This window comes from Culex quinquefasciatus, chromosome 2 (genome assembly GCF_015732765.1).
Source record: "Culex quinquefasciatus strain JHB chromosome 2, VPISU_Cqui_1.0_pri_paternal, whole genome shotgun sequence".
NCBI lineage: Eukaryota > Metazoa > Arthropoda > Insecta > Diptera > Culicidae > Culex > Culex quinquefasciatus.
The window spans coordinates 138,884,095-138,908,894 of record NC_051862.1 but is presented as its reverse complement, the minus strand read 5'-3'; the positions used below and the strand labels follow the sequence as shown (position 1 = coordinate 138,908,894).

Sequence of the window (24,800 nt, the reverse complement as noted above, 5' to 3'; positions counted from 1 at the left end):
TGATGTACTGAACGTTGATTTTGCTGATTTAAAAATTATGTTTAACTCGAAATGCTATGAAACTGAAAATCAATAGGTTCAGTCTCTGTTTCGAGCATAAAAAGTGACCACCTTAACTTGTTAATTTAACGACCAGTTGTTGCTAATCCCAAAATACCATTTCGGTTCTGCACGAATACATAACATCGGCTTATGTTTTATGTTGTGTGTGCTATGTACCTTTCCCAATCGTATGATTCTCTCTCTCTCTCTCTCCCATCCAGAATTGTGCTTCTTTGCCAGCCAGGAACTGCACTTTTTTTCTCGAGCTTCTCTTGGTCGTTATCTTCCTGGTCAGTGGCTATTCGCTTTCACTGCATGTCCTCCCGAAAGAAACGCCCGACGACGACGGCGACGACGACGAGAATATACCTGAAAAGCCGGTTTCTCTGCCGGCCAATTTTCCCCGAGATGAAGAGCGCTTAGCAACAAGCAACGCGCGCGCTGCAACTTTGGTGCCGCGCTAATCCTTGCGCTGTGCAGGGTTGCCGGTTAAGCTGGTGCATCGTTTGGTTGAACAATGCAAAAATGTAGCTATGCTTAGACATTTCCTCAAATAATAATCGGACAAGTAAAATGAAAGGGCTAAATGTAAACACAAATTGCAAATTTTGTTGGAAAATAAATACAACAATGAAGGTTGTCGTTACCGCTCGCCTAATGTAGCTTCTTAGACCATAGGGGAAAGTGGGGCAAGTGTAACAAGCTAAGGAAATGCTCGTTATAACCCATTAAAAAGTTAAAAAATCTGTCGGATTTTATTATAATCATCTTATTCTAGGTCTTGGTTAAGACTTTGTTAGAACAAGTTTTTAAAAAATCCTGTTTTTTAATGTAAAAAAATGATTTCAAAATTTTTGATTTTCCGTACGTTCTACTCAACTAGTGGGGCAAGACGAACAACCCGTTGGGGCAAGAGGAACAATGCATGAAAAAACATGTTAATTTGTTAACAATTGAACAGTTATCACTTAGATACAATAGATTAGAATATATTTGAAAGGTTTCTTCCATTTTTAGATTAAATAATAATATTTTACTAAAAATCTTATCGTTTTTTACGAAAACAAAATTACTTAGATGATAAATAGTAAATTTTCATAATATCACTATATTTTGTATGGACATTTTTTTTAACAATTGTTTTTCAGTTTGTTAGTACTTTCATGTATTTATTTCCCAAAAAAATATGTTGTTGCAGCTATTTGTATTTTTTTTTCCATACTAAAAATCCATATGGTACACTTGCCCCACCTGAACAAGATTTTTTAAAAGCTCTCAACAAAAATAACCAAAAGTTAAATCATACTTTGTAATAGGTGCAAGTCATTGGTAGGGACACTACTGATCTAGGAAAAATAGCATTTTGATAAAATGAGTCTTAAAACGAACCCTAAGCCTTATTTTGTACATTCCAAATATTATAAGAAAACAAAGGTTTTGAAAAAAACTTCATTAAATCTTATGCCCCGTGGCGTTTACGTCGTTTTGGCGGTTATGTTGTAGTAGAATCAGCTAATTGCATTGCTAGCAACAATTCCTCATACTGGAAATAATCAAAATTGTAAAAATTACGGCCGTACGAGCGATTGTTCCTCTTGCCCCATATGGTCGTCTTGCCCCACCTTCCCCTACACACCTTAAGAAGAACCGTTTAGCTCCAAGTGAAACTTACCTGTGGAGAATGGATACCCCCTCTCCCTCCCCTAAAGTGTACACGTGGTTTATGGATGGTCCCTAATGAGCAATTCTCTACGAAATCTGTATTTTTTTTAGAATTTTAATTTTTGTATTTTTTAATTCGACTGAAACTTTTTTGATGCCTTCGGTATGCCCAAAGAAGCCATTTTGCATCATTAGTTTGTCCATATAATTTTCCATACAAATTTGGCAGCTGTCCATACAAAAATGATACATGAAAATTCAAAAATCTGTATCTTGTGAAGGAATTTTTTGATCGATTTGGTGTCTTCGGCAAAGTTGTAGGTTGTAGGATAGATACGGACTACACTGAAAAAAATGACACACGGTAAAAAATGGTGATTTTATATTTAACTTTTTGTCACTAAAACTTAATTTGCAAAAAACACTATTTTTTTATTTTTATTTTTTTGATATGTTTTAGAAGACATCAAATGCCAACTTCTCAGAAATTTCCAGGTTGAGCAAAAAATCTTTGACCCGAGTTATGAATTTTTTAATCAATACTGATTTAAAAAATCGAAATATTGGTCGCAAAAATTTTTCGATGTAAAATCAAATTTGCAATCAAAAAGTACTTTAGTGAAATTTTGATAAGAGGCACCGTTTTTAAGTTAAGGCCATTTTTAGGTATCTTTTTTTGTAAATAGTTGCAGTATTTATTTTTTTTTAATTGGTGCACATGTTTGCTCAGTTTAGAAAGAAATATTTTTAAAAGCTGAGAAAATTCTCTATATTTTGCTTTTTTGAACTTTGTTGATACGACCCTTAGTTGCTGAGATATTGCCATGCAAAGGTTTAAAAACATGAAAATCTATGTTTTCCAAGTCTCACCCAAACAACCCACCATTTTCTAACGTCGACATCTCAGAAACTAATGGTCCGATTTACAATGTTAAAATATGAAACATTCGTGAAATTTTCCGATCTTTTCGAAAACAATATTTTCAAAAAAATTATATTAAGACTAGCATTTAAAATATTCAATATTGACACAAAAAATAATTAAAATTTACAATATTTAAAAGGGAAACTTGTTTAAAACAAACTTCTAGATATTTTGAAATTATTTTAAATAATAATAATTATAATCATGTTCTTAAATAAAAACAAAAAATAAATAAATTGAGAATAAAATTCAAAATTCAGATGTTTTTAACACTTTACTATCAATTTCTAATTTAAAACTTTATTTTTACATTTCACCAAATAAACATAAAAAAATATTTCTTAAGCTTTCATTTATTTTGCGAAGACTTTTTTCATGGCTTATTTCTGAATAAAAATAATGAGTGCTTCCTTTTTGATGTATTTTTTGTAGACATTTTGTTCGATGGTTGGTATTGACTTTTTTTTTTAGATTCCAGCTCATATCAGGTTTTTTTTCTTGTACTTTTGTACCCGACCCTCTCCGATTTCAATGAAACTTTGTAGACATGTTGCCCTAGGCTTATATAAGCCATTTTTGTGTATATGGAGCTAGTTGCACTCAATAATGACATTTGAGATAATGACATTTGAGTGCATCAAATATTTTGTATTTTGTGATTTAAAAATTACTGTATCTCGAAGCCGTTACATCAAACTTGTAGGAAATTGAACGGGCTTTCAAAAAAAAAAAAACACTGAAAGAAAAATACACGCCACTTCTACGAGATTTTTATTTTTTTTAGTAAAGAGTAAAATTTAAAGTTGATGTCACGATTTTTTTTCGTTCAGAAATTTATGAAATCCATTGAAAAGTATAAGGCTAAAATATTTAGGAGACTTAAAAATCAAGTCTGTCATATAGAAATTCTAGAGTTTTTTTAATAGGTCCTATATACACATGAAACACAAAAGTAGAGCGCCCAATTTCCCGGAGTTACAAAATTACAAATTTTCAGTGAATTTCCCGGGAATTCCCGAGAAATTTGAAATTTAATGAAAATTGTTCTGATCCCGCTTCTGAATTATATTTTGCAACAAAATAGTATAAAACAGCAACTTTAAAAGTCCAAAGGAGTTTGAGGATTGATTAATGGCTAAACTGCTTGTAAAAAATCATACAACTTTAAGAAAATATACAAATTCTATTTTTATATGCTTTTTTTGAAATCGTACCAAGCAAAAAAACATATTATTCGTAATTTTTGTTGTAAAATATTATTTTTTCAATCAAGGTGTTTGGAAATTGAGTAAGATCCATGCCCCACAACCAAAAAAAAAAGCTTCTTAATTTGTCTCTGTGACCAATTCGAGAGAATATCCTTACAAATAACATTGCCAGATAAAGTTGAAATAATTTTTTTTAATATCTCAATTTTGATCGAGACAAGAAGGTGTTAATATATTATTTTTGAATGATATAACTTTTTTTTGTTAAAAAAGGTTACCAAAAATGAAATAGGCTGTTTCCATGACATAATAGCGTAATTTTTGATGGCCAACAAATAAGTAAGATCTATTTCCAGTTGTGAATGCTAAAGATATAAATATTATCTGAATCAAACCATGACATGCAATTTGCAGACAAACTGATAAGTTCAATATTAACAGTCGATTGAATTGAATAAAATGAAATAAGTTTATCTCATTAATTTTTCTTGTATATTTTCAAACTATTGGTGCTAAAAAGTTAGGAAAATGTAAACTTCCGCTTGAATTTCGGGAATTCCCGGAAAATTTGAAGATTTCCCGGGAAACGGGAAATATTTTTTTTCGGGAATTCCAGGGAGATTTTTCCCGGGAGGGAAATTGGACGCTCTACACAAAAGCTTAAAGGATTAAAAAAAAACTCTAGATATTGGAAAAAACATCAACAACAAAACTTATTTTTCCAACATTTTTATTTTTAAAACCGTGGGAGAAGATTTTTTGATATTTGAAAATTCTAAGTCAATAACATTTTATGTTATTTGTAACAAGTTTTGTTATTCGCCGTTATGATTTGTTTGTTATTGGATTGTTTTTGTAAAAACAGACTAATAACACTTTTAGTTATTCTTGTAACAAATCTTAGTATTTTTTTTTGTTATTTTAACAACTAATCCGATCATCCCAATAAAAGTTAGAGGTATTCTTCCATAACAAAAAATGTTATTCACAAGTTGTTTTGGCTTTCAACCAATATCAGACCAATAACAAATTTTGTTATGATAACATAAACTGTTATTAAACCATTATACAAAAAATGATTTTTCAAGAAGATTCTATAACATTTTCTGTTATTTTAACAGTATTTGTTATTCAAATGGCATGAATTTCGTTATTACCGTCTGCCTGGAACCACTGCATCTTTACAAGGATTGGACAATGGTCAATTTCAGACTTTTATGTGAAATTGTCTAATGCAGAGTTTGAAAAGGAATCTATCACTGAATAGGAACGTGGCGTTACATTGTGCTGCCATCTGGTTTTTTTAAGTGCAAGAGTGGAAAAGTGCTGAGTCATCGTCTAAAAATAGACGGCGTCCTATCTCGCCCAGCAAAATGAAGTCGATAAAGTAGTCGGTTTCGATGGAGAAAAAGTGGAAAACGTGGTCTAAAAATAGCGACGCCATCCCCCTATGGGACTGTTCGATATTCGATAGAACTTTCGGTCAGCGATCATTTCATTTTGGCGACGGTCGGTGAACGTAAACACAAAGACGAAACGAACGAAACATGAGCACCACTCAAGCAGCCGCCCGACAACGTGCTTTTTCTCTCGTTTTTTGTCTCTCCCTCTCTCTTCCTTGTGTTTGCTGCGTGGTGACAGCAGTCATTTGAATGCGATCTTGGTAGAGATGATCGGAATCTCGGTAGAATTTCAAACGATCGTTCTTTGAGCGAATGTACTTCTAGAGGGAAGTCAAAAATGCAAAAAATCCTTAAGGGGCTGAAAACTGGCAAAAAACAAAAAGCACCGATTTTACGGGTTAAATCCGATTCAAAATTCAAAGTCAAAGTACCAGGACCCGTCGCAACCAATAAAGCTCATATTTGAGATTCGGGCTCAGTACACCTAGGAGATTATGCCCTGAAATGCCCACAAAATTCGACCATTTGGTTGCATCCTAGCACCCACCCTGTTGGTCAAACTAACTCAAATCAACCAGCAGAGCGGTTCATTGCCACCTGAAACGCTGCTGCTGCTCAGTCAATATTGCGAATTGCATCGCGATGCGTTGGCAAAAACTCTTCAGCAACTATATTTTTCACTCGAAAATGCTGACAAGCTATTTATCGAAACAATTCGTGCGCGCGCGGGTACTCCACGCCGTTCGCTGCGTCAGCAAAATTGTAAAAAGTGGCGCTGATGTGTAAATTAGTGTGGTCTTCTTCTTGAAACTGGGTTGGTTGCCATCCGTCCCCCTCCGAAGTGAACACAGATAACTCAATGATGTTCATGACACCACCGCTAATGGACCTCGCCGTCGGAGCTACCCCAAGGGGGAAAAAAAGTATTGATTTTAAATTTCGCGCGAGATCACAAACTGTGCCGGAAGTCGACGGTCGTTCCTGACTGGTCGTGCCACGCGTGTTATGTCCCCGATAAGGAAACGACTCCTACCCCGCTCCTGTGTGTTTGCTTCGGGGTTGTGTTTAACGACAAACCGCTGGAACGAGGGGCAGGTCGAGAATCGATAAGAGTTCCAGAAGGAGTAGGGGGAGGAGGGTCGGTCACTCCCACACAGACACTGGCTGGAGAACCGTCGCGTACGCACAATCGACGACGACCCACCAACCACACTCGCCGGGATATAACACCAATACACACGTGCAGTTGTGGGAGAGAACACGTGAATGTTATTACGGTACGGTTGTGGTGGTGGTGGTCGTCGCCACTCTGTGGTCCTAAAGAGGGATTCAATGCTCTGAGTGCGCGGGTTCCGGTGGTTTCTCTGGGATATTCTATGCGAGGATGAAAAATGTGGAAGGTTCGGGATCGAAATGCTAGATAATCCCTTTCTCACCATGGGCAGAGTGGATTTGATATGTGGGGTAATTTGACAAGCTTTTTAGGAATAAAAAAATTGAGAATAAAAAAAACAGTCTGAGAGGAAATCTGGAGTTTTTTTTTTGAAAAGGTCCAATATACCAAATTTCCAGTTTTTACTTTTTGGGTGTTTTTAATACCCCTGACTCAAGGCGGTTTCAAAAACATCCAAGAAGCAAAAACTGGAAATTTGGTTTATTGGACCTTTTCAAAAAAAAAAACTCCAGAAATAATCTATGATTGTAGCACTTCGCTTCGCTTGGAGATGGTGATTTTAGCGGATTGTAGACTGGATTTCGTCATGTTTATACGATGATTATCCAAGTTCAAGTTACATTCTCAGCATCATGACTACCATCCATTGCCGGTCGCTCCCATCTCCTGGGGATTGTGGACGCTCGACTCGTTTTTAAGAGGAATTCTCCACGGTATCATCAAGTAAGCTTCACTTGGAGTTAGAAGTTTTTTTGCAGGTTAATTGGTCTAAGGAATTAACAAAATAATTAAATTTATTCCTGAAATATTTCAGCCAAAACTTGTTTCTTTTTTTACAACCACTAGATTTTTTTACATTTTTGGGCCTAGACAATAGAAGAGCTTGTCAAAATGAACATTTTTATTCTTGAAAAATGAATTTTGGCCAATTCTATCAAAAGTTAAGGACAAAAAACGATTTAAAAATGCTCATTTTCGAATTGTGATTAAATAATGTGTACTTTCAGATGCTTCTAAGAGCGAGGTCAAACTCCACCAGCTTTTCGAGTTACGACACAAGCCTGAGTTGATAAATTAAAATAACTCATTTTTTCATAAACACTTCAACCTAACTTACAAAAATGGCTCTAGAAACTTCCCGTTTGAAGAAAGAGCTTTGTGCTCTTCAGCAAAGTTGCTCAGAATGGTGTTTCCTACAACTTTTCTCAATACACCAAAGCGCTATCTCATTATCCCGCCAAAATAAAAATTCTGAACCACCCTAAAATTTGGACCACCCTAATGTCCACCATACCAAAAGATGCCCCAATTGACCCTTTTCATTTTCCAAAGACACCAAAGCTCTAAATCTTAACGTGTGGCCGCTATCAATTTTGTCGCGCTAAATTTCGGTTTCGGACCACTGTGCATTGTAGACGAGCTTTCCGGTAAAAATATTTACGAGACTGAAAAATCAATTCTGTCCTATGGGACCATCCATAAACCACGTGGACACTTTTTTGGGAATCTCGTACAAAATCTTTTTTGTATGGAGCGTGGACAATCGCCATAACCCCCCAGCCCCCCCTAAAGTGTCCACGTGGTTTATGGATGGTCTCTATAGAAAACGCCAAAAACCACCAAAAAACCTTTTTTATTTTTATTTTTAAAACCGCTGTATCTTCCCAAGGATTGGACATAGGACAATGGTCAATATGGAGACATTTACGTAAAATTGTCTGCGAAATCGATTCCCACTATCGGTTTTCAAAAATTTTGACGTTTAGACCGCTTTAAAAAAAACAGTTTTGGTAAATGATTTTTATATTTTTTTTAGGAGAGACATACCATCCTGCATTTTCGTCAGTCTTTTTGTATCATCTTAGGCTATTTTCTCAAAAATGTTGAACGAAAAAAAATCTTGACATCATCATAAAATTTAACTTTTATACTTAAAAATCTAAAAAACGCATAGAAGTGATGTGTATTTTTGTTTCAGTGTATTTTTTCAGAAAGCCCGTCCAATTTCCTACCAAATTGTCTTTGACCACTTTTTGATACAACGTAACGGCTTCGAGGTACGGGACCATTCATAAACCACGTGGTTTGTGGATGGTCCCTACAGTAATTTTTAAGTTGCTAAGTACAAACATATTTAAATAACATACGCCCTTCTCAAATGTTATTTTCGAGTAGAATTGGCTCCATATACACAAACCGTGTTTTTCGGAGACTTTCATTTGATATTTTATTTTGACGTAGACTTACGTCTTTGTCGAAGGTACTGGGGTGTCATTCCAAAAAACCCGGGCCGAAGGCCCTGGAATATTGCGTCATCCGTCAATCGCTTAGGGGTTGTGCATAAACCACGTGGCCTTTTTTTCGAGAATTTTTGACCCCCCCCCCTCCCCCTCGTGGTTTTTCGTGGTTTCACGCAAACCCCCTATATGGCCACGTGGCTTTTTCCTCCCAGGGTAAAAATAAAAAAATTAACAAAATTAGTTTAAATTTCAAAAATGTTTATCCACAAATGATATACCGTCAGTGGGGTTTGACTTTAGGTCAAAAAACGATATTACTGTTGTTATTTTAACACAATAAACACATTTCAAATTATATCGAAACAAACAATGTTGGGGAATGTTCCTGAATGATTTACCAACATTTTCTCAGTATAAGGCTAAGTTTAATCACTAGGCTTAGTGATTTTTCACGCTCGAAAATTGCAAATTTCACGGGGACCTCAACTTCAAAACACCAAATTTCACGCAAATTTCGCGGAACGGTAATAATGTTTAAATAACTCTGAAAATCTTATGTTTAAATCACAGAAACTACTTTTTATGCTTCCCTGGGCTTTGTCATAATGAGTGTCATAGGTTTGATGCTTGTTTGGCAAAGAGTATGATTTGATTCGATGTGGAATTAAAATCGAAGTGTTCAGTATATTGCTGAAGCTTCCATTTTTACACATGGACACCACTTCATGCTGCGAGAACCCACTTTGGCGTAGTCTCAGGGCTTAATCGATGGCCGGTAAGCTGTCATCGAGACAAGGAGGTTCTCTGATAGTGGAAATATCACATTTGTACAATGAACCGCTACATATGTGATTTTTCCCTATCTTAATGTGGGTGTCAGGTTAGGATGCGGGTTTTTAAAAATTTAGTTTTTGTAGAATTTAGGATTTTAACTATAAATATCAACTTTTTATACTTTGCCTTTAGTTATTTAGGGACAAAATTAGTAATAGTGAATTTAGTAATCTTATCAGAATCGGTGATTTTCATTCAAGTAGCATAAAAACCATTCTGATTTGTCAAAATTTCCATAGAGTCTCGTTCAATCAATATTGAAATGATATCGGACTAAATTCGTTGATCTGTTGAACTAACGACTGTCGGATTATGATTGTATCGACCATTGTTGCGAATCGAGAATCTACTGGAATTCTGACGATCAAATGGTCGTCTCTTTTCACGACTTGTAAAATATCAACTGTTATTTTTTTTTTGTTTTTTTTTTTTTTTTTTTTAAAGAAGCCAGACAGGTTTTAAAAGAAACGCTTTTTTTGGTTAATAATTAAAATGTCGGGGATTTGAGATAAGAGTAGCTTTCGGATAGGTTGCTTTAAATCTTGTATTCAATTCAAGTTAGGTAGTTATCCGCAAATGAATATTTGGACTTATATGAAGAATTAAACATTTTGGACTTATGAATAACACACAACTGTGCATTTATTCTAGAGTCAGATCCATACAGCATCAGTGTTTATTTGGTCGAAGTGTACTAATTCATTGGCAGATCTGGTTCTAGTTGTAATGTACGACAAGACTACTGACGGACGTGACAGGACGAGGGCCCAGTTTAGAGGTTTCGACATCAACGATGTGCGGCTGGATCACCCTCCCAAAAAAAAAAAAAAAAAAAGAAACTACTTTTTATGCTTCAATATATGTTATTCTTCAATAAACTTAAAAAATCTTTAATAAATTTGAAGGTGACACAAAAAAATCTCCTAATTTTCAATAAAGATTCCATCTAGTTTATGGGTGGGCTCTACTCTACATACATTTTGAAATAAAATCTAGGGGATTCGTAATCTCATTTATTGTACTGCTTTTTTGAATATTTGACTAATAAAATTAAAAAGTTTTCGCAGATTTGCTTTATATAATTGAATTTCATATCAAAGCAAGATTTAACAATCTTGTCCAGCAAAAAATGAGTAAAATAATTTGATTTTTTTTTTGCGAAATTTGGCACATTAACATTTTTTTACAGGTTTTTATCTCCTTTTACAAAATTCAAATTTTAAATCAAAAGGCAAAAATAATATAATTGGTTACGAAACTGGCATTTTAATTTTAAATAAAAACAAAACAAAAAGTAGGATGTATTTTATCTTTCACGGGAATCGTCCTCCCAAATAATTAAATATCGTTAAAATTAAACAGGACACAGAAAAAATCTGTAATGTTTTTAAAAGTTGATTTCAAACTTTCATTTTATATTGAATAAAACAAAGCTTGATTCTTTTAATTTCTCTACCTTTCAAATAAAAGCAGTAATTTTTTATAACAGCTAATGAATATAACACTAAACTTAGTTAATAAAAAAATGAAAAATATGATGAATTCATCAAATGGTTCATATTAACCTTTCCAATTGAAAACTTTTAAAATTAACTTGAATAGTCTGTATGGATGAAATATTTATTATGTTGTTATTTTGAAATTGAAAAATGTTTGGAGAAAATTGATAAATTTCAAGAACTTCACGTCGTCTACGAATACGTCAAAAATCGCTAACACTATACTGCCCACCATTGAAAAAACGGCTAATATCCACTTTTGACAAAAACGAGATATTAGCACCTGGTGATAGAGGATGTTCCAACGCATCTACTGGAACTTGAATTTTGCTGAAATAGTGTTTGGACTTGGCTGCCGATGCGAAAAACCAAACGGCTAATATGCCACTCTTATGGGAAATTGCCTTGACGCAGATTTTGTGACAAACACTAAAACGCGTTTTTCTCGGAATACTTGATTTGGCATAATAGCCGAATTTTCAATTATGGGCAGTATATTAGTAATAAAACAAGGGTATTAATTCGTTTGATTCTACAGTAGTTCATAAGATTATGTTTATTCCTATTTGAACTTGATAAATCATTTTGAAAAAAATCGTTACAGTTTCACACAAACATAAAATTTCGCGGAAAAAGCCAAATTTCACGGATTTCACGCTGCCCGCGAAATCGTGAAATTTCACTAACCCTAATAATCACTCATAAATGCCAATCGTTTGGCCAATCGGTGACATTGGGTCAAATAGAAATTATTTTAATTTGTGTATGTGCTGTAAAACCATTAAAACCAATTTAATAATGCAAAAGAACACAGAAACTCACTTAAAAATGCGAAAAAAGTATTACATTACAAAGTTTAAGGTAAATAATAACAGTGTAACAACTTATTGAAATAGTACAGAAAGTAAAAAAATACTCTCAACAAAACAAGATACATATTAAAACATATGTTTTCAAAATTATGAAATTGCAGTGCAAATAATTGCATCCAGAATAAATATGCTTTAAGAATTAAAGCTACATTGTTACATAAACAGCATTCATGATTTAATTAAAATGCGCTTTTAAATATTTTCATAAAATCAAAACTATTAAATAAAAAAGTAAAAAGTATAGTTTAAGGATTTTTTTTTATTTTATTTTAAGTAACATATCTAATTATGAATTCTCCTAGTTAATATTTATTTTATTCCAAACATTCATGAAAATCCAAACTAAAGCAACTTTTCTTTTTAATTAAGCATGATTGATTCCAATGATTCAGTGTGTCCAAAAAAAGTCAAGTTGTGTAATTTATTTTTCCATACAAGAATCAGAGACAGGGACAAACATTCAATATTACGACATTTTGATTTATTTTTTTTTTAAATATTGTTTTCCAAAAGATCAAAAAATTTTACGAATTTTTTATATATTAAAATTGAAAATCGAACCATTAGTTGCGAAAATTATGGGTTGTTTGGTGAGACTTAGTAAACAACAATTTTTCTGTTTTTAACGTGAAGACTTCCATCATTGTCATGATTTTTCGTTCAAAGATATAAATTTTGCGTCACTTTCAATATTTTGACAAAATTCCTTCAACAAGTTGTTTAGAATAGTGCCCTACACATGCTGATTCCTTTTGGTAACGATTATCCCGAAACGAAACTATTGGCACTACGCCCCCCGGGGCATGGCCTTCCTCTAACGTGGGATTTCTGCTCCAGCGCCTCTGACGAGACAGGAGAAACCGGGACCGACGTTTTACTTCACCATCCGATAGAAGCTCAGTGGATAAGGCGGGAATCGAACCCGCGTCTCATAGCATCATCGGGATCGGCAGCCGAAGCCGCTACCCCTGCGCCACGATTATCCCATTCCTTGTAAAGTTATGGAAATCGTCATTAATCAATGATTGCCATTAGGACGTCAATGACTGTGCCACAAAATTATATAAATTTTGAAGCACAATTGATTTAGATCAAAAATTCCTTCAGTGGCTTCAAGATTGCAACAACCGGCACATGCTGATTCATTTTGGTGCCGAAATTCGTTAAATTGAATTTAATACAGAATATTTTATAGTGATGATCAAATTTCTTCGAAAATGATCAACGGCTTCACCTTTACTCTTTGCATGGCAATATCTCAGCTACTAAAAGTCGTTTCAACAAAGTTCAAAAAAACCAAAATATAGAGAGTTTTCTCAGCACTTCAAAAATATTTTTTTCAAGGGTGGGCAAACATGGGCACTAATTTATAAAAATTAATAACTGCAACTATTTTTAAAAAGTTACCTAAAAATTGCTATAACTTGAAAACGGTGCACTTCATGAAAATTTCACGAACGTACTTTTTGATTGGAAATTCGATTTTACATCGAAAAATTAAGATGAAAAATTTTTGGCATCAATATTTCGATTTTTTTCAAACTCAGAAATGATTCAAAAATTCATAACTCAAACAAAGATTTTTTGCCCGTTCTGGAAATTTCTGAAAATTTGGCAAAATTAAAAAAAAAAACAAAAATTGTGTTTTTTGCATATCATGTTTTAGTGACAAAAAGTGAAATTAAAAATTAGCAAAATAAATTACCATTTATCATTTTTTTTTTCAGTGTAGTCCTACAACTTGGCCGAAGGCTCCAAATCGATTGAAAAATTCCTTCAAAAGATACAGATTTTTTAATTTTCATGTTTCCTTAGCTGCCAAATTTGTATGGAAAACTATATGGGCAAATTAATGATGCAATATCGCTTCTATGGGCATACCGAAGGCACCAAAAAAGTTTCAGACGGATTAAAAAAATCAAAAATTAAAATCAAAGAATAAAGATCGATTTTGTACAGAATTGTTTGGCTGTACAAACAAAAGTTATGTGAAAATAATCGAAAAAATCGATTTCGTGTCTTTGGCAAAGTAGTAGACAACGCGCTAAAAATCATTCTTTTAGTCATGGACGTCCTAATTGTTTAAGTTTTACTCTAACTTTCAATTGAATTTTCTATCGACTACGTGTTTTGATAAATTAAAAAAAACATTGAGCTAAAATTTGGAATTGATTTAACATTTTTTTTCAGTTGTTTAAATAGGCGATCAGGAAATTATCACGATTTAAGATTTTTGATACAACTTTTGTTTGCTGAGATTGAAATATTTTTTTTGTATATATTTTGAGGTAATATATATACAAGAAAATAATTAAACATAAGTTGTTTTTTCAATCTTTTCAATATCTTTGAAAATATTAACACTGGGACGCCCAACGCATGTCCAATATTAACGGATGCCCAAGTCTCCCTAAAACATTGAAGCAGGAACATCAACTCGCAGGTTTTCGGGCTTGTCTCCGCGGAATTTCGAGTAAATTTCTTTACTAGAGCAAACAAAAGTTGGAACGATGTTTTTGATCGCATAAATTACAGATTTGATCAAATCGAGTTCTGCTAAGTTTTAGGATCAGCGAGTTGAAAAAAACCGTTCCATCTTTTCGAGGAGTTTTATTTATGTTGATCTTTAACGGCATTTTACTGAAATTTATTTCACAAATTGATATCGGCATTTGAAAATTAAGTGACTCTTCAAAACATAAATTATTTAAATGTGTCTATATATTTGAGTGGTTTTATCTCAAATATGAAGTTTAAGGTATAGTATATTTTCTCAGATTTAAGTAAAACTAATATTTTCAGAAAAGTGCACCTTTGGCTCCTATTTTTTAATCTTTAAATGAATTAAAGAACAATCGTATCGTTCGTTTTTTCGTGACTGGTTATTTTTTAATGTTAAACGTTTCACTCGCAAATGAGGTAGTGAAACTGAAATTTTGCGCGATAATCCTGAAATTGGGGTTTTTAGTTTCTTTTTACTTTAAAAAAAATGCATGAGAGAGGAGAGACAAGATATAGCCGCTTCAGAGAAAAATGTCCGCACTCTGCTAAGAAATCAAGGGTTGGCTTGAGACATTTTTCTCTGGAATGGCTGTATCTTGAGTTTGTTTTAAGTGTCAAATGGAAATCTTTCGATAAAGATTTTTCGATCACTTATAGGATCTATAATTACCAAAGCTAAGATCTAAGATTTTGAAAATATTTTTTTTTCTCAGAGAATCATTTTTAGACACTACATTTACAATACATATTTAATCTTTGCCTTGTTACGAAAATCTTATTTAAATTGTCAGCAATATAATGTTTTTAAATTGTTCAAAAATAAAAATATCCAAGACTAAGACCATCAACATAAAAAGGAAATTTTGTTTGCATTTTGGTACGCATTTTTTAGGGTATATTAACTTTGGATACTGTCACTTTATTTTTTAACAGCTTTTAAACTTTTGTAAGCAGGAGTCACATGAGTATTAAAAAGTGTTTATTCAAAAACAGGCTCAAAGTATTGATATGAATCTGCCGAAATACATAATTAAATATTGAATTGGAAAATATTGTGACATTGAAATAAAAGTAATAATTCTAAACACAATAATAATATGGTTTTAAAGTGTAACAAAAAATGTATGCATATAAGTACTAAGTACTTAATGCGTTTTTTGTTTTTTAAGAAAAGATTTTTTTGAAAGGCCACGTGGTCAACCGTCGACCCCCTCCCCCATGGCTTTTCGTGGTTTTTCTTGGTCGGATTTCGGACCCCTCCCCCTAAGGAGGCCACGTGGTTTATGCACGACCCCTTATATCTTCCTTCCCTCAAATCGAATCGGCACGATTTTGGTTCCATTCGATTCGAAAATTATTCAGCAATTTGCTATAAAACTTTCATTGTTGGCAAAATAGTTTTACTATTGAAACAATTGAATGTTTTAAAATGTTTTCAAAAAGCAGAGATTTTGCAAGCAAAATGAGCGTCAAGTACCTATTTTGAGGGGAAAATCATCCGAGCAACGCGACCGAGTGTCGGTCGCGAAAAAGGAGGGGAAGTAGCAGACCGGAATCATATATAAGAACGCGCGCTCAGCCCATTCTATCATTCACGTCTCAGACGTCGGACCGGCAGCAGCAGCAGGAAAGCTCAGCCCAGAGCAGCAGCAGCAGGAGAGAGACCAGAGCAGCAGCAGCAGGAGATAGAGGGACCAGAACTGCAAAAGAAGTGCGCATCGCCTTCTCGTCGTCACCGTCAGCCAGTTGCCTCTCGATGGCCGGACCGTTTGGATCGTCCCACCCGGGACGAGGCAGCAACAAGATGGGGCGCGCGCTTGCTCCTTCTCGCCGAAAAGTTGCCTCTCGTGGATCAAGCCGTGGTTGTGAAACTTCCATATTCTAGTTGTTAAACTTTCCAACTCTTCGGAGTTCCCTCACTTCCCATCCCTCGTCCCACCCGAGGCGAGGCAGCGCAATGAATAATTACACTTAAAATTTCAGGAACAAATTTTGGTTTTCGGGGGCAACGGTCTGCACAGCTTTCTGAGGCTGCTCTCGCCCCCAACTTCTAAAAACCCGGGCCGAAGGCCCTGGAATACTGCGTCATCCGTCAAACGCTTATATCTTCCTTCCCTCTAATTGAATTGACACGATTTACTTCGGGGGTGACGGATTGCACAGCTTTCTGAGGCCGCCCTCCCCCTCATTCTGCTACCAAACATTCACTCGGTTCGCGAAAAAATCGTTTTTCGTTCTTCTCTTTCCTTCCTCCATTCGATGTTGTCTAGTCAAAGATTTATCAACACATTCAAAGTATGTTTACATGGTAGCTGCGGTTTTGTTCGCATTAGATTTGCCATCTTTCTAGTAAAAGTCAATTCGAATCGTATATAAATTCTGTTTCAACAACCGGTACGTACACGGTCCGACTGAATTTACCGATCGCATTCACGATCTTATTCCGTTAATGTATTTCAAGTGTCTAGCTAATTCATCAAAATTAAGAAATGGTTCACATATCAAAACTTTACGTAGTCTACGCCATTCCGGTTATGTCTGTGACATAACTACTTTGACTTTTTCATAAGTCCTTCTTTTATCATTGTTGATCGGAAGGCACGCCGCCGGTTTATTTCGTTTCAGTAATTGTTTTAACTCCATCACAATCGTTTACGCGGTTTCCTGTTTTCTTTTCGTTAAAATTCGTTGATCTTAATAATTTAATCCAGCTGGCAGTTTTCAAGTGACGTATCAAGACCGACGAGTTGAAGATTCCCGATTTGGTGAGATCGCTCCTTTTCTTATATCAAAATACACTGTCACTCATTCTAACATTCATACATTCCATGTAAGACTAACCACGCCAATTTACTAAATACGCGGTATGGTGTTCCCTTGGTCGTTCGCTGTGAGTTGTGGATTGCCTGCTTCTCTAATGAAGGTTCGACTGAGGGGGCATGCTTATTAATTTCTCGTCGCTCCATACCCTCAGTGACGTGATGGGAGCAAGGGCGTCTATGCGAAGTGTCCCTACACCCGCTACAGATTTCCGGCGCTTGGGGAGGGAAGAGGGAAACCATTTTGTTCTATGCGCTGGTATTTGTAGCACTAAAATTCGTGCAAAAAAAACTTATGCACGTGGGTGTACAGATTACGGAGTAATTGAAGTAATTGAATTGTTCACCTAGCGCTCTCATGTGTTTCGGGACCAAGGTGTCTGCGGGTATGGGGATCATACATACATACATATGGTCGCATAACCTACCACAGTGAATTTTGACCTCATACCCATCTTACAAACCCCTCAAAACTCATGTCATACTTCGTCGGAGACGCAGCCGATTTAGCGGTCTCCTGCACTCAAGTATCAGACTAACATTCCCATCCACTTTCCCGTCGGCGTCGGTATTGATCAGCATGATAGGGACATTTGAAAATTAGCCAGTACCGAGATAATCGAGTGCAATTAGCTTGATCAACTTCCAACCACACACACAGACATTTCCTCAGAATTTGATTCTGAGTCGATTCGAGTCGAGTGATCCTTATTGTGGTGAGGAAGGCAAAAATTGACAGAATAATTTTTTCAAAATTTTCAAATTCGGAGTTCGCTTCCATTCTCAAACCGCTTAACCGTTGAACATATCTAAAATCTGCCCTAATTCAAATCGGATCTTTGTGAATCATCTTTACCACCCGAAAAACCCCTCGTTTTGATCCCAGGAAGAAATTCCATTCCTAAACCCAGCTCGTTCTGATTGCATTTCCACATTTTATTTTTATCTCCCACATATTTTTAACAGATTATTTTATGTTGGTTCCCTTCTGTTTGCTCTCGTTCCAGACTACCGCCGCCGTTCCCTCCGGTTGGGCATGTCCTCCCGGAGCAGCCTCAGCCTACTCGGGAGCACCCGTTCCAGGACATGGCAACACTGCCCCCGCTGCTGACAGACGACGACGACTGCTGCTCCTCGAAGCGACGACGATTGTTTGAATCGATACGGGGCGCGACCCACCGCCAACCCGCTTCTCCTAGTCCTCCTCCCCGGGACAGAACAGACCAAAACCAAAAAGTGTTCCAACAGTGCCGCAGTTTGGCACCGTACCAAAAATATTAATATCACCCAGCGTCGAGCTGCTGCTGGTCGAGTTTGCCAATTCCAGCGGAGAGCAGCCGAGAAAAAAAAGAAGAGATCTACAACAGGAAAACAGCGGTGCGGTGTCCACTCCTGGTCACACAGGGACGACCGTACCGTACATGTGTGCTGTAGTTGCTGGTGCTGGTGCGGTCAGGCCGTGCAACGCCGCAGACGGTCAGCGCTTTTTGCGGTAGCGAATAATTTGGATCGAAATCAAATACCAATCTAGGCCATCATCGGTGTGATAGTCGGTGACGAGACCAGGAAGAAAGGGTTTTCCTGAAAAAGAAATAAAAAAAGCGGAGCCAAGACATGACAGCGACTCAGCCGAACCGGGAGTTTGTTGAAGGATGGACGCTGGCGCAAACGCTGGGCGAAGGTGCCTACGGAGAGTGAGTATTGTTTGGGGTGGGACAGAGGGCACCGAAGCAACATGGCACAAGAAAAGCTTTTCAAACGTTCAAACCCCGGTGTTGTGGTGGGGAGGGGGGACAAGCGCTAGGGATGGTATGTGACACAGGGTGGCCGCTTAGCGAGTTAATTTTGTTCTTGCAGCGTATGTTCTGTTTCTTTGAACTTTACTGAAATGCAGGGTTGTTACGGAGAAGTCGAAAAAAAAATCCGCGCCGTCCCAAAACCCAATCCGTGCCATATTAATAAAAATAATTTCGCGACAAACATACAAGAGAGTTTATTTTTTTATGAAGCAAAATCAAGAGATCCACCAAAAGGAACACAACAATCACAAACGATTAAATAAAATTGTATTCAATAAATGCAATTTTATATCAAGAATAGCCGCATGAGGCCGAATCTCAGAACGCAGAATCTTGAAACGACGAAAATTTTATGGACAAATTTATTTTTGCTAGGATGAAGTAAACCAGAGGGAAAAGCCATAACAATAATTGTGGCAAAAAGAGAAATTCTAAATATGAATTAAAAAATTTTGAAGCATAAATATGAAAAATTCAAAAAAATAAATTCAAAAATTTATGGAATGAAAATGATCATAAAATTCATAAATTTGAAAATCTTTAAAATTCATAAATCTAAGAAATTGAAAATTTAAACACAGTTCGTACTTGATGATTCTCGCCAAAGAGTCACTCATAAAAATCGAACCACCAAATTTGTATTGTTTTATTAAGAATTTAAGAATTTAAGAATTTAAGAATTTAAGAATTTAAGAATTTAAGAATTTAAGAATTTAAGAATTTAAGAATTTAAGAATTTAAGAATTTAAGAATTTAAGAATTTAAGAATTTAAGAATTTAAGAATTTAAGAATTTAAGAATTTAAGAATTTAAGAATTTAAGAATTTAAGAATTTAAGAATTTAAGAATTTAAGAATTTAAGAATTTAAGAATTTAAGAATTTAAGAATTTAAGAATTTAAGAATTTAAGAATTTAAGAATTTAAGAATTTAAATTTAAGAATTTAAGAATTTAAGAATTTAAGAATTTAAGAATTTAAGAATTTAAGAATTTAAGAATTTAAGAATTTAAGAATTTAAGAATTTAAGAATTTAAGAATTTAAGAATTTAAGAATTTAAGAATTTAAATTTAAGAATTTAAGAATTTAAGAATTTAAGAATTTAAGAATTTAAGAATTTAAGAATTTAAGAATTTAATTTAAGAATTTAAGAATTTAAGAATTTAAGAATTTAAGAATTTAAGAATTTAAGAATTTAAGAATTTAAGAATTTAAGAATTTAAGAATTTAAGAATTTACGAATTTAAGAATTTAAGAATTTAAGAATTTAAGAATTTACGAATTTAAGAATTTAAGAATTTAAGAATTTAAGAATTTAAGAATTTAAGAATTTACGAATTTACGAATTTACGAATTTACGAATTTAAGAATTTGAGAATTTAAGAATTTAAGAATTTAAGAATTTAAGAATTTAAGAATTTAAGAATTTAAGAATTTAAGAATTTAAGAATTTAAGAATTTAAGAATTTAAGAATTTAAGAATTTAAGAATTTAAGAATTTAAGAATTTAAGAATTTAAGAATTTAAGAATTTAAGAATTTAAATTTAAGAATTTAAGAATTTAAGAATTTAAGAATTTAAGAATTTAAGAATTTAAGAATTTAAGAATTTAAGAATTTAAGAATTTAAGAATTTAAGAATTTAAGAATTTAAGAATTTAAGAATTTAAGAATTTAAATTTAAGAATTTAAGAATTTAAGAATTTAAATTTAAGAATTTAAGAATTTAAGAATTTAAGAATTTAAGAATTTAAATTTAAGAATTTAAGAATTTAAGAATTTAAGAATTTAAGAATTTAAGAATTTAAGAATTTAAGAATTTAAGAATTTAAGAATTTAAATTTAAGAATTTAAATTTAAGAATTTAAATTTAAGAATTTAAGAATTTAAGAATTTAAGAATTTAAGAATTTAAGAATTTAAGAATTTAAGAATTTAAGAATTTAAAATTTAAGAATTTAAGAATTTAAGAATTTAACAATTTAAGAATTTAAGAATTTAAGAATTTAAGAATTTAAGAATTTACAATTTACGAATTTAAGAATTTAAATTTAAAATTTAAGAATTTAAGAATTTAAGAATTTAAGAATTTAAGAATTTAAAATTTAAGAATTTAAGAATTTAAGAATTTAAGAATTTAAGAATTTAAGAATTTAAGAATTTAAGAATTTAAGAATTTAAGAATTTAAGAATTTAAGAATTTAAGAATTTAAGAATTTAAGAATTTAAGAATTTAAGAATTTAAGAATTTAAGAATTTAAGAATTTAAGAATTTAAGAATTTAAGAATTTAAGAATTTAAGAATTTAAGAATTTAAGATTTAAGAATTTAAGAATTTAAGAATTTAAGAATTTAGAATTTAAATTTAAGAATTTAAGAATTTAAGAATTTAAATTTAAGAATTTAAGAATTTAAGAATTTAAGAATTTAAGAATTTAAATTTAAATTTAAGAATTTAAGAATTTAAGAATTTAAGAATTTAAGAATTTAAGAATTTAAGAATTTAAGAATTTAAGAATTTAAGAATTTAAGAATTTAAGAATTTAAGAATTTACGAATTTAAGAATTTGAGAATTTAAGAATTTAAGAATTTAAGAATTTAAGAATTTACGAATTTAAGAATTTAAGAATTTAAGAATTTAAGAATTTAAGAATTTAAGAATTTAAAAATTTAAAAATTTAAGAATTTAAGAATTTACGAATTTAAGAATTTAAGAATTTAAAAATTTACGAATTTAAGAATTTAAGAATTTAAGAATTTAAGAATTTAAGAATTTAAGAATTTAAGAATTTAAAAATTTAAAAATTTAAGAATTTAAGAATTTAAGAATTTAAGAATTTAAATTTACGAATTTACGAATTTAAGAATTTAAATTTATGAATTTAAGAATTTAAGAATTTAAGAATTTAAGAATTTAAGAATTTAAGAATTTAAGAATTTAAGAATTTAAGAATTTAAGAATTTAAGAATTTAAGAATTTAAGAATTTAAGAATTTAAGAATTTAAGAATTTAAGAATTTAAGAATTTAAGAATTTAAATTTAAGAATTTAAGAATTTAAGAATTTAAGAATTTAAGAATTTAAATTTAAGAATTTAAAATTTAAGAATTTAAGAATTTAAGAATTTAAAATTTAAGAATTTAAGAATTTAAATTTAAGAATTTAAGAATTTAAGAATTTAAAATTTAAGAATTTAAGAATTTAAGAATTTAAGAATTTAAGAATTTAAGAATTTAAGAATTTAAGAATTTAAGAATTTAAAATTTAAGAATTTAAGAATTTAAGAATTTAAGAATTTAAGAATTTAAGAATTTAAATTTAAGAATTTAAAATTTAAGAATTTAAGAATTTAAAATTTAAGAATTTAAGAATTTAAATTTAAGAATTTAAGAATTTAAGAATTTAAGAATTTAAAATTTAAGAATTTAAGAATTTAAGAATTTAAGAATTTAAGAATTTAAGAATTTAAATTTACGAATTTAAGAATTTAAGAATTTAAGAATTTAAGAATTTAAGAATTTAAGAATTTAAGAATTTAAAATTTAAGAATTTAAGAATTTAAGAATTTAAAATTTAAGAATTTAAGAATTTAAGAATTTAAGAATTTAAGAATTTAAGAATTTAAGAATTTAAGAATTTAAGAATTTAAGAATTTAAGAATTTAAGAATTTACGAATTTAAGAATTTGAGAATTTAAGAATTTAAGAATTTAAGAATTTAAGAATTTACGAATTTAAGAATTTAAGAATTTAAGAATTTAAGAATTTAAGAATTTAAGAATTTAAGAATTTAAAAATTTAAAAATTTAAGAATTTAAGAATTTAAGAATTTACGAATTTAAGAATTTAAGAATTTAAAAATTTACGAATTTAAGAATTTAAGAATTTAAGAATTTAAGAATTTAAGAATTTAAGAATTTAAAAATTTAAAAATTTAAGAATTTAAGAATTTAAGAATTTAAGAATTTAAGCATTTACGAATTTACGAATTTAAGAATTTAAGAATTTATGAATTTAAGAATTTAAGAATTTAAGAATTTAAGAATTTAAGAATTTAAGAATTTAAGAATTTAAGAATTTAAGAATTTAAGAATTTAAGAATTTAAGAATTTAAGAATTTAAGAATTGAAGAATTTAAGAATTTAAGAATTTAAGAATTTAAGAATTTAAGAATTTAAGAATTTAAGAATTTAAGAATTTCAGAATTTCAGAATTTCAGAATTTCAGAATTTCAGAATTTCAGAATTTCAGAATTTCAAATTTCAAATTTCAGAATTTCAGAATTTCAGAATTTCAGAATTTCAGAATTTCAGAATTTCAGAATTTCAGAATTTCAGAATTTCAGAATTTCAGAATTTCAGAATTTCAGAATTTCAGAATTTCAGAATTTCAGAATTTCAGAATTTAAGAATTTCAGAATTTCAGAATTTCAGAATTTCAGAATTTCAGAATTTCAGAATTTCAGAATTTCAGAATTTGAGAATTTAAGAATTTAAGATTTTTAGAATTTTAGAAAGAATTTTAGAATTTCAGAATTTTAGATTTTAAAAATTTAAGAATTTGAGCATGCATTAAGTTTGTTCTCTTGGTCGTTTTTAATTTTTAATTTTTAGAATTTATCATTTTTGACTATTTAAATTTTTAAATTCTTAAATTAAATTTGAATTAATTTGTTTGAATTCCAAAATTTTTCCAGTTTTGAATTTTTTTTAAATTATAAATGTATAAAATTTCGTATATTTGAATATTTGTATTCTAATTTTTGAATTTTCAGTAAAAAAGACTATAAAAATCAAAAATATTTTTAATTTCTTAATCTTTGGGTTTTGAATATTGTAGCTTTCATTTTTGAATGTTTTGATCTTTTATTTTTCCCCCAAGAAATCTAGAAAAAAAATCTTTCTATGGGGTGGGTTTTACTACAATTCAACGGCGAAGAGCCAGCATCCGCATTTGAGCACAGTACGGCCACGGAAACAAGCCCCAATAATCATTTTTCTTACATCCTGGTATATAACTTCGAGAAAAGTTTGAAAAATGATTCACATGATTAATTGATTAATAAACAATAAATAAGGCTAAAAAGAACGATACTCAACACTCAAAAGTTATCAAAAATATTCAAAGCCGGTAAAAATTAGTTGAGTGTACTTATAAATTTGTTTAAGAAATCTTCATCAATACATTTAAAAAATAATCTCTTCATGAAGTTTTTTTTGACGTTTTGCCTTCCTCACTTTACTGAAGAAAGGCTATAAAATCACTCGAAAAACGAAATTCTTAATTTGACTTCATGTATACTTATCGACTCATAACCAAATTCTGAGCAAATGTCTGTGTGTGTGGTGGGAAGTTGATCAAAAAAAATTGCACTGGATTATCTCGGCACTGGCTGAACCGATTTGGACCGTTTCGATCCGTCTTGCGGTCCCATAAGTCGCTATTGAAAATTAAGTTTAGTCAAGTACTTCAAAAGTTATGCTAAAAAAACGATTCTAACAAAAGTCCGGAAGATTAGGTGATCAAAATACCTTTCCAACGAGTTCAAAAGATTGAAGATCTAACAACCCTATCAAGAGTTATGCGCACTTAAATGTTATTTATGAACTTTTCAGAGGGCGGATCTCATATATTTCGATGAAAACGTTGTCCGGATCTTTAATGCGACCTGTTGATGGATAGGTGATCAAAAGACCTTTCCAACGAGTTCAAAAAATTGTAGATCTGACAATCCTATCAAAAGTTATGAGCACTTAAGTGTTATTTATGCACTTTTCAGAGGGCGGATCTCATATATTTCGATGAAAACGTTGTCCGTATTTTT

The 24,800-nt window shown here is 31.8% G+C and overlaps 1 protein-coding gene across 1 annotated transcript in view; it reads left to right on the top strand.

Moving 5' to 3' along the window:
* The window catches only part of LOC6036638 (serine/threonine-protein kinase grp), a 58,014-nt gene that overhangs the window by 6,648 nt on the left and 26,566 nt on the right, over positions 1-24,800 (top strand). Inside the window, exon 2 of the mRNA XM_038257808.1 lies at positions 18,188-18,874. Coding sequence (XP_038113736.1) covers positions 18,795-18,874 — 80 coding nt within the window. The 5' untranslated portion in view covers positions 18,188-18,794. The remainder of the gene's footprint in view (positions 1-18,187; positions 18,875-24,800) is intronic.